The 12,120-nt window shown below is 38.3% G+C and overlaps 1 protein-coding gene across 1 annotated transcript in view; it reads left to right on the forward strand.

The window, feature by feature from the left end:
• The window catches only part of LOC134650513 (neuropeptide FF receptor 1-like), a 70,239-nt gene that overhangs the window by 15,799 nt on the left and 42,320 nt on the right, over window positions 1-12,120 (forward strand). Inside the window, exon 2 of the mRNA XM_063505469.1 lies at window positions 11,035-11,177. Within this exon, the coding sequence (XP_063361539.1) occupies window positions 11,035-11,177 (143 nt within the window). The remainder of the gene's footprint in view (window positions 1-11,034; window positions 11,178-12,120) is intronic.

Consider the following 12,120-nt stretch of genomic DNA (forward strand, 5'->3'; position numbering starts at 1 on the left):
AAGAGGATATTTGGAAGACAAACCAAAAATGGAGGTAAAAAGTGAGGCTGAAGGTCGAGCTCAGCAATCTCCACATTACTTAACAAGCCCGAAGCATACTTATAACCAGCGAGGTGAGCTTTCATGCGAGGCAAAAGGCCAAGCTTCTTAAATCAATGTTTATATTTGTTAAAAAACGACGCCGAAAAAAGCAGCGCTCTGACACGAACCAATCGTCAAATGTTACTCGACAATAATATTTGCAAGAGTTATTCGGAGATGAGGTATTAGGCCCTCGGGAGCCTGAAAATCGAGCTCGATATTACAGACTTTAAATCTATAAAATAACATAATTTACATAATCATCTAATGATTGTGTATCTGAGAAACTGATATTGGACATTAAGTAGGTATTAGGTATAAACATTTAGGTACAATAAAAACAATATTTATGAATTTTGGCCATAATAAACAAATATTGTTTTTGGCGCGCGCGGGGCCGCCGGGGCCCCCTAGCCGAGGCGGGGCCCATAGGCAGTTGCCTACTCTGACTTAGGGTTAATCCGGCCCTGACTATACTACATCGTAAAGTCGCTTCCCGCTGTCTTTCTGTATGCTTAGATCTTTAAAACTACGCAACGGATTTTGATGCGGTTTTTTTAGTGATTCAAGAGGAAGGTTTTTGTATAATTTGTTAACCCGTGCGAAGCCGGTCGCTAGTAGACAATAAACATAAAACGTAAACGGTAAGATTCAATGCCTTGGTCATCCCCGAACATTTTTATAAACTAATTTCGGGTAGTTTAGTATTGTTTATTGTACGGGCTACATATTATTATAATGATCTCCGGTAACATTTTGCTGGAATGTCTGTCATTCGTGCCCACAGCTGTTGCAACCCAGCTAAAATATCAGATTTAAGGTAAAATTACATGAAAAATCGCGGTAGACTCGTTAATATCATGAATGACATATATATTCTATTTTATATCATCACATACATAATTATAGTGTACAAAATGCAAGATTTTAGGAATAAGGAAAGTATTGTTTTTATAGTTCAAGTTTCAGTGACACTGGATTTATAATAAATAAATAAATATTAAATATTAATGGACATTTTTACACAAATTGACTAAGCCCCACGGTAAGCTCAAGAAGGTTTGTGTTGTGGGTACTCAGACAACGATAGATATAATATACAAATACTTAAATACATAGAAAACAACCATGACTCAGGAACAAATATCTGTGCTCATCACACAAATATTTGCCCTTACTGGGATTCGAACCCAGGACCGCGGCTTCACAGGCAGGGCCACTACCCACTAGGCCAGACCGGTCGTCAAATATAATGAATATCGTTTTACCAAAGATTATTAAAGAGAGGTAATAAAATATTCAGATGTGTTATTTATGTTCCAAAATACCTATCCAGATACAAAAGAGCACCTTTCGCAGAAATCTACATCATTATATTCATGCGATACCTGAGAAGTGAATCCGTAATATAAGTTATATTTGTGTTTTCCACGAATACTTCTTCCTGAGTTTTGGATCTTTTGCATGTATTTAAGTATTTGTACCTATATCTTGTAGGTATGTAATTAGGGGCATTATCCCTACGCTGTTTTGTGTAGTAATCAGGAAACGCGCAATCAAGGTCTGGTTCATGAAGCGCAATAAATTTTCTTTGAGTAGGGCGATGACATCGTAAAGTATGTACGAGTTAAGTCCGGATTCGTCCAGAGGGTCGCGAAGTTGGAATCTCGATATAACGCGAAGTTTAATTCTTTCGTGGCGAGCGTTCCGACTTAACTGAAGGAGTTTTGGCCGAAAAAGTTGTCAAGTTCCGGCGGTTTCGCTGCCGGCACCCTGACTGCGGGGTTGCGTAATGCATCGCAACCATAACGTATCCTCCTAAGGCTCACCATTAAAAAACATCCATGAAAACAAGAATACATGAATATGCTTGAATTTCTTTTGTTTTGAAATAGAACGGAACAAAAAATGCAACTCTGTCCCATTTATTGTTGACCTCGTATATCACATCGTTGACGCAGGATTTATATCTGAATCCCTAAAGTCTTATCTCCTATCTTTACATTCCCTAATATTGTTTGTCATAATGATCAGTTGTCCTAACACTAAAATCCCTAATTTTGGTTTCCCTAATTATTGATTGCTTATCCTAATGTTATTAAGCTAATTTTCTTTTTTCTTCTTTTAGGGTCGCAGTTCTAACCCTAACCTAACCCGCTTTTGTCGCAGCAAGTTCTAAAACCTAACCATTTTTCAGAACCTTACATTATGGAAAATAATCGTTATGACAATTGATCGTTAGGGCATGTGCCCATTAGGACAAACCAGTTAGGGCAAGTGACTTTAGGACAAACGTTGTTAGAGATTCATAATGACACCCGTTGACGCATCGGCCGGCGCCTGTCGATGCGCCGACGGCTTTTTCACTCTTATTGCGCGGACATGAAGCTTTTTCCTATCGGCTTTTGCCGAATGCGCGTCGATATATCTGGGGAGACCCTAACGCTACGTCTTACGTAGCGTTAGGGTCTCCCTACGTTTAAGCGAACATCTCGCGAATGCGAAGCGGCGCGGCGGGCCCACGGCGTTCGCGTTCGCAACGATCGAGATCGCACGTAGGACACTTCTATTAGGTATCTAAGGATTCGGGCCGCATCGCTTCGCTTCGCTTTTGCATGTTATTCGCCTATACGTAATACGCTGCATAAGAGGTCTCCGTATTTCTGGCGTCCCATTATCCCGACTGATCACGCAGTCCTGGCGATGGCGCGTCAATCACGTTTTCATCAGCTATGTTAATATTTACACGCGCCCGGAGATTGCATGGCTAATTTGAACGTGGGCGAATGTTAGTAAAGATTCTCACACACTTGTAAACGTGATGAGGACGTTGATAAGTCTGCGACAAGCTTTATAGAGGGACCAACTAAGCCCAAGAATTTGCGGATTTGTTTGTGAAATTCTTATTATTCATTTTGACATCTCTATACCTAGTAAATAATTTGGTATAGAGGGGATGCAATGTTTTTTCTTTAAGAACAATAATAACTGCATCAATAAATTGCTCTGATATTATTTCGATTAAAATGATATTGTAAAACTTGAATAAAGAAAATATTGACTTTGACAATACGCCTACAAGGACCACTCGTGTAGCACAACAAAGACAAGTCTGTTGTTGTGACATATCAATTTCCAGAAATAACTCTCACCTTTACTAGATCACATCTCGAGTCGTGTTACAATATGCCTTGTATTGACACGGGCGTAAAATTAAACTTTTATTTTGATATCAGGGCTATAACCGTGAAAATCGAAGTTCGCAAATTGCGGGCATTTTTCTCTGTTACTCTAATTACGCCTTCATTGGATTAAAAGAGAAAGATGCCCGCAATTTGCGAACTTCGGTTTTCACGATAGCCCCTCTGTTCAGGTCACATATCAATATCAAGATGAGCATGACGTTGTACGGTGATTGCTCTTAGTGAAGTGATAGCTGAAGCTTACAAAATAAAAATAGTCACGATGGATTGCCTGGTGTTCACTAAAGAATAGTCAAACAGCTATATTCGAACTTTAAGATACGTCAAATATTAGATATCTATTAGACATCACCAAGATAAATGTCAGTGTTAAACAATTGTCAAAAGTGACGTTTCTTCAAACAAAAACGTCACTTTTGACACTTATTTGACACTGACATATCTTGGTGATGTCTAATAGATAGGTATCTAGTTCAAAATCCGAATCGGGCCGGGAATTTAATCAATCGCGTGACATGTTTCGGAGAACCTAGGCTCTCCGAAACATGTCACGCGATTGATTAAAAATGCGCCAATTATAATATAAATTCAAGCACTAACAGCTACAGTACTACTCACTCATGCACTGTTAGACTGTTAGTGATTGAAAATCACATTTCACGCGAGTGACTAAAATTATACGTGACTGATACCGTAAAATTCGCTAAAAGTTAGTTTTTTTAACGATAGAACGATAAATTTGGTACATAGGTACTATGATATTTCTCATTATTACAATGAACATCATCATCGTCATCATCATCATCGTCGTCGGTGCCTTGAAACCCTCACAACGCTTAAGATTCCACTTTTTTAACGGCTTATTATTAACCGGGCAACTAAAATATTAAACAGGAACTTTCATTGGGCATATAATAATATTATTTGGCTGTGCATTAATATTTTAGCGCCAAAAAAATATATTAGCCTCAAATATAAGCATCATATTATTAAAAAAACTGGCAGCAAAATCAAGCCACCTAAAAAATTATAGGGAACTTAAAGTGATAGGTTGGCGTCTAAAATAATAAATTGGCAACTAATATTGTAAAGCGATCATAAAATTTAGTTTTCATCTAGTTGTTCACACCTAAGTAATCAACTAATCATAACTGAGCATATCGTTTCAGCTAGGTAGTATTTTAACACGAAAGCAGTTAAATTTAAAGAATATTGGTTCCTTTTTACACAAAATACCTCAAATGAATTTACCGATACGCAATGGTCAGTATAATAGTCGAAATTTCTAATCCTGAAACGCCTAAAAGCCATTAGGTATACCATTAGATCTTTAAATTTTTAATTAATGATTTCAATAGTTACCACTGTGTTCTGCTAGAGTCAACTGATAGGTGCGACGACGAGCGAAGCGAGGAGGAGCGCGTTAGGTTGACCGTGTAATGACCAAACAGAATATTTTAAAAGAACTTCATTTTTTAATTAATAGATAGCCGTTTTCTTTTTAAAATGTGCTTCATAAATGGTCTCCAATATATTAATTCAGTTGTCAAATAAATACTTGGTACCTGCCTAAAAATAATCAAAAGCTGTAACGGCATTAAAATACAACTCATATTGATATATTTTAAGGCTCCGTTTTTGTTGCCAAATTATTAATTTTAGTAGCCATTTCTATTTTTTTAAACTACCCAAATTCGATTAATTAGTTGACCGGTTAAATACGTGCCTTTTTTAACTACTCAAGCGTAGGCTCGTGATTCAATCCAATCTTTCACTTGCTCCGATATCACGATCCGATAGCACGAGAAGTTATAACAACAACTTTGCCCCTTGTAAACAAATACTATTGTAACTGCGTAGTGGCTACAGGAAAACACGGAATTTTGCAGATTTATTATAATATTTCGTGAGAAATATTAATGGGTTTAGTTTTTCGGAACGTTTGAGTTTGGTGAAGCGTGAACGGGTATTTTATAGTTAAATTCTTGAAACTAACAGGCGTATTCTGATTTTAATAAAAGGTGAATTAATCATAATCATAATTAGATCTGGATTTGTTATGTACATGATCATGTCAGAGTCAAAAGTGACATTTCTAAACAGTAAACAGGTTCTATAAAAGGAAAAACATTGTAAACGCGTGATTAACCAAAAATGCATAGAAAAAACCGGCCAAGTGCGAGTCGGACTCGCGCACGGAGGGTTCCGCACCATCAACAAAAAATATAGCAAAACAAGCAAAAAAAAATCGGCCAAGTGCGAGTCGGACTCGCGCACGGAGGGTTCCGCACCATCAACAAAAAATAGAGCAAAATAAGCAAAAAAAAGCGGCCAAGTGCGAGTCGGACCCGCCCATGAAGGGTTCCGTATTTAGGCGATTTATGACGTATTAAAAAAAAACTACTTGCTAGATCTCGTTCAAACCAATTTTCAGTGGAAGTTTACATGGTAATGTACATCATATATTTTTTTTAGTTTTATCATTCTCTTATTTTAGAAGTTACAGGGGGGGGGACACACATTTTACCACTTTGGAAGTGTCTCTCGCGCAAACTATTCAGTTTAGAAAAAAATGATATTAGAAACCTCAATATCATTTTTGAAGACCTATCCATAGATACTCCACACGTATGGGTTTGATGAAAAAAAAAATTTTGAGTTTCAGTTCGAAGTATGGGGAACCCCAAAAATTTATTGTTTTTTTTCTATTTTTGTGTGAAAATCTTAATGCGGTTCACAGAATACATCTACTTACCAAGTTTCAACAGTATAGTTCTTATAGTTTCGGAGAAAAGTGGCTGTGACATACGGACGGACAGAGAGACGGACAGACAGACGGACAGACAGACAGACATGACGAATCTATAAGGGTTCCGTTTTTTGCCATTTCGCTACGGAACCCTAAAAACGGTCACCCATCCAAGTACTGACCCCGCCCGACGTTGCTTAACTTCGGTCAAAAATCACGTTTGTTGTATGGGCGCCCCACTTAAATCTTTATTTTATTCTGTTTTTAGTATTTGTTGTTATAGCGGCAACAGAAATACATCATCTGTGAAAATTTCAACTGTCTAGCTATCACGGTTCGTGAGATACAGCCTGGTGACAGACGGACGGACGGACGGACGGACGGACGGACGGCCAGCGGAGTCTTAGTAATAGGGTCCCGTTTTTACCCTTTGAGTACGGAACCCTAAAAACAGCAAAAAAACGGTCACCCATCCAAGTACTGACCCCGCCCGACGTTGCTTAACTTCGGCCTAAAATCACGTTTGTTGTACGGGAGCCCCACTTAAATCTTTATTTTATTCTGTTTTTAGTATTTGTTGTTATAGCGGCAACAGAAATACATCATCTGTGAAAATTTCAACTGTCTAACTATCACGGTTCGTGAGATACAGCCTGGTGACAGACGGACGGACAGCGGAGTCTTAGTAATAGGGTCCCGTTTTTACCCTTTGGGTACGGAACCCTAAAAACTAACTAGGCCTAGTAAGTATGCCCTAGCTAGGGCAGATGCCAGGTTCTGGCCACTGGTCCGGTGTTGGCGATTTTCAGCTTTAAATCTAGTCTACTAAGGTAAAAACAGTCAGGCCCTAGGGCTAAGAGAGGCCAAGGCCGCCCTAGAGATCGTTGGGTTAACGATAAGTGCCGGAGTAGACTGGATACAGAAAGGTCATTCAAGGTCAACTTGGTACCTAACTGTTGGAGGGGGCCTAAATTACCTTTAATATAATTGCTGTAATAACCTTAACTAATACATAATAAAAGGAAATATCTATAATATTAAAGGTTAATCTAGGTAGATTAAGGATGAAAATAAAGGCTAAATTATTTAATTTATGTATGAATTAATTAATTATTAATTACCTACTTAATTAATTAAGGTAAAGACAACTTTACAATTCTATGTTTTATAGACTTCATAGTTGATAGAGTAAACTATAACAACATAGAACCCATATTGTTAATTTCATTCGATAGCGTGACGAACGTTCGCGTTTGCGTTATGTCTATTTTTGTATGGGATTTTGAACAGCGTGCCAAGCGGGACATTTTGGAAACTCAAGATCCCATACAAAATGACACTTAACGCAAACGCGTACCTACGTCACGTCACGCTATCGAATGAACACTAGGAGTACTACAGATGACGCTATCATCTGTCATGTGAGTCATGTGTTAGTTGTAATTCAGTTAACAGGAGGCAAGTTGTGTCGGGCCACGTGAAACTTGCTATTTGTTAATTAAAACTAAGATAGGAAAGGAAGGTGAGTAATACGTCATCATCAATCCCTAAAATGCCATCGCATACTCTAAAGTTAGTGGATATTTCAGTATTTCAATCATTGCCGGAAACATTGAGTTATTATTATACCATACTAAACACTGAAATTGTCGCAATCGCAACCTGTACCAAGCGACCAAAATGTCGTAAGCGCCGTAAAATTCATGGCGCTTACGCGTTTAGGTCGCGAGATTCACACCCCACTTCTATGGTTTATTGTCAAAACGATAGCAACACATGGCACCAAGTACTTACCTACCTAGTGGTTCTCTGTGCCGGTCCTATACGTTAGTAATAATACGAGTATGCATATAGGTAAATGGCCGGAAATTCCGTATTCCGGCCACAGACCTGTGAAATTACCGAAATTCCTATCCGGAAAATATCTGTCCTATAATCCTGCGTAGGTTGATCCCACAGACAAGACATCCTCTAGACTGAGCATAGTAACGCTACCCCCTCTGCCACTATATACGGTAGTTTTACTCCATCTTCGAGTCAAAGTATCAGAATCCCGTGCCGTGATTGGTCCGTGTCTTTGAACGGACCAATCACGGCACGGGATTCGCTCACCTCGTCCCCCCGCACCCCCGTATTTTTGGCAGCATCGGTTTCATGAAATAATTGCTCTAAACTCCGTCTAGAGGATTCCTAGTCTATGGTTGATCCTGACTTGTTGAATTTATGGCCAATCACATGAGTGACGTTCCCCAAGTAATTATGATCTATCCATCACTCCGCGTCGAGCCGTGTTATCAATAGCTATTGGGGCGGGGGTGAATCGAGTTCTTTGGAATAACCAGGGTAACGAAGTACCCAATGCAAAAAAAATGCTTGTATTAAGGTGAGAGCGGAGTTTTTGAAAAACCGTACCGCTTTTATAACAATACGGATTGCCAAAAATTTTATTGAGCTGAAACTTCACATACAATTATGTACAATGTATAAGCTGGGTGGCGATGAAATGAAATCTGTGATAAAATAATCCAATCAAACTAGGCTTGTTTTTTTTTTTTGAGAATTGTCTCGATGAGTATTAGTTGCCTGTTGAAAGATAAGCGCAGTCAACTATAAAAGCTTGAACCAAAAATAAAAAATATTTATTTTCTCATTCGACTCGCGCATGAAATGTGTTTGAAATTACGTCTCGTTAATGACTTATTGCTGCGCACTTAAACGGTAATTGAACATTTCTTAAGTTGCATAATCCGATTTTACGCGATGAATGAAAATGGATAGATTCTGTTTTAACAATTTGATAGTATGGTTATGAAATTATTTTGCAATACGATTTTGACCGTGAGCATTGTTATTCAATTTGACAGATGATGATCATGCTAGAATTTCTTAAATTTTTCGTACTTACTTCACTTTTTTGAAATAAATAATCTAAACCAATAACTTTCCTATAATATTCGCTTCGCATAGTTTGAGAAATGCTTATACCATTGTCACCTCCACCACTCAAATCGGCCTTACAAAGTGCAACAAAGTATTGTATCGTACCTAAATCTGAAATCCGTTATTTTTCCACAATATTGCCTCACTGCTGATATTTTTTTCTGATTTTTCCGCGCTCCATCGAATTTTATTTTCAAATTGAATAATAAAATCAGGTCACCCTACATTTAACGTTTCAAGCTCTGACATAACAAAATAAAACAAAAAGGCCTGATTTAATTTACATCTGCCGCCAAAACCGAATGAATATCCAACAGTGAGATAAATATTCACGTGAATAATACCCGAACTTTGTTGAGTAAAACAGCGTGTAAGAAGCATAATGTACCGAAAAACACGCTAAATAAAAGAAGTTTGCGGACAACATAAATTGATCACCACCGCACACTAGATAGAGCACATTCAAGCTTATCACACCAGGTTGTCTCTTCAATTCGGGCTTGTGGTCGTGTTTGCGGCTCCCGGCTTACACGACAGCCACGAAAAACTTTGTCGCCCTACCTGACTCTGCTTGTATAGTCTGTAATAGACTCGAAGGCCAATGATAAAAAATCAAGTAAATTTGGGGAGCTCAAGAGAATGTACACCAAATTCAACTCATTGTGTCGCAAATTTAGAATGCTCAAAGTTTTTTGTGACTTATACTTAGTTATACTTAGTTATACTTATACTTACTTATACTTATACTTATACTTATACTTAGGCTCTCAGTATTCTTAAAAGAAATACAGACCTTGAATCTTCAATAACAGCATATTACGCATACGCCTACGCGTGGCTCCGCTATGGTGTGGTCTTGTGGTTCTCCAGCACAGATACCTATGATTTGTTTATCATGCAAAAGCGATGTGTCCGTATCTTGACTAACACCCAAATACCAAACAGTTGCCGTCCGCACTTCATACAACTTAAATTACTTACCTTGCCTTGTATTTACATCTTAGAAGTAGCACGTTTTGTCAGGAAGCACTCTGAACTATTCCAAACCAAAAGCCAAGTCTGTAACAGTAGAAATAGATCAAAAAACAAGCTAGCCATACCAAACACGAAGTTAGCCATGTGCAAGAAGGGCCCATTCTATCAATGTGTCACAATAACTAACAAACTGCCCGATCATATTATGCAGGAACCCAATGACAAAAATTTTAAAACTGCTTTAAAGAAAATGTTGCTTGACAAAGCATACTACTCAATAGATGAATTTCTGAACGACCGATCACTATTATAATTATAAGTAACTCACCTTATGTACCTACCCACTGACATCTTAATAATAATAATATTGTAAATGTAAACAATCCTCATATAATTTTTATTTTATTTAAGCCTATAATTTGTATTGCGAAATTATAAACTTATTATAATTCCTATGCTGTTATTGACTTAATATAATAATAATAAATAAATAAATTTAACTCGCACTGTTATGGTACGGGATACATGCGCAATATACCTAAAATAAAATAAGTTAAGTTAATGTACATATATGTTTTTAGTTTAAGGATAATCATATTGTGTGCCCTTACAGGGTGTCATGTACCTACCGCTTTATACTTGTAACACCTTACTGAATTATGAACATGGCTACAATGAAATAAAGAATAAAGAATAAAGAATACTTAATATATAAGTCTTTACAGTGGGAAAAATAACCAAAATAAAAAAGTTTCGAATAAATCATGGTTCTTCAAGTATTTGATAATGACTTGGCCCTTTACCGGGTAGGTCGGCCAACCCGCCATACAAAGGCCAAACATTTTACGCGTAAAAATGTAAGAACAAAACTTCCCTAAGAAGGTCACTCACGTATTTTCATCGTCAGCAGTGTCATCAGGAGCTTGCGTTAACGGTGACGGACCGGCGCACATTGCTGGCCGCAGCTCTCCCGTGAGTGACCCGTGTGTTCGAAATGCGAAATTTTTTAAATTTTAAATGAAAGCCTCACGCATATTATCTTAGTGCTTTATTACGATGATAATAATTGATGTTTATTGTCAACAGCGTCACGAACATCTTCCTGGTGAACCTGTCGACGGCAGACCTGCTGGTGACGGGCGTCTGCATGCCGCTGCAGCTCAGCAAGGCGGTGACGCTGGTCTGGTTCTACGGCGAGACCGTCTGCAAGATCGTCAACTACATGCAAGGTCTGTAATTATTGATGTTTGTTGTCAACAGCGTCACGAACATCTTCCTGGTGAACCTGTCGACGGCGGACCTGCTGGTGACGGGCGTCTGCATGCCGCTGCAGCTCAGCAAGGCGGTGACGCTGGTCTGGTTCTACGGCGAGACCGTCTGCAAGATTGTCAACTACATGCAAGGTCTGTATCACACATTTTATCAATTAAATTGACAGATGTAGTTGTAGCGACGGTAACAACAATCCGCTACGATCCGAACGTCACCCATAAAATTCACACGAATTATTAATTTGTACTTCTCAAATAGAGTCATACTCGTATCGCCACAGTTTTCGTTCAAAGTTATCTGCAGTAGATAAAGGCGCCAAATTTAAAAAATGTAGGCGCGAATGGGAAGGCGATTTCGCGTGGGTCCTCCACTTTGGTCTTAAACCATTATTATCTTACCGACATCGTATATAAAAAACATAACAGAGAAAGGGTATCTAAAGAAAGAAATATTGAATATCAAACGACAATTGGGTTGATTACTTCGGATTTGTTGAGCGAAAGCTCCCTGGACCTAGGGTACCGTACAAAATCATATCACAGGCACAGACTATTACACAGACACCGCAATATGAAGCGTTTACGAAGGGCACAGCTCACAAGGTCACTCGTAGGTGCAACTCTACTTGTAAATTACTACCATTCGAGCAACACAACTTATGTTTTATTATCTATAATTACATTTTAATCATTTTATACTAAAGCTTAATTTTTGTATATATCTAATTTACACGAGTGTAAATTTTTTTACGGGGGCGCTTGTGTTGGTGTCCGCGATTGTTGTATGTGCTCAGTCTATTAGTTGAGGTTGATTATTAGTTGAGGTGGTCTGTGATCAAAGGCCAAGGCCGTGGATCGAGTTACATAAGAGACCCGAACCCTACCGCGTCTTAATAAAAAA

This window comes from Cydia amplana, chromosome 8 (assembly GCF_948474715.1).
Source record: "Cydia amplana chromosome 8, ilCydAmpl1.1, whole genome shotgun sequence".
NCBI classification, from domain to species: Eukaryota; Metazoa; Arthropoda; class Insecta; order Lepidoptera; family Tortricidae; genus Cydia; species Cydia amplana.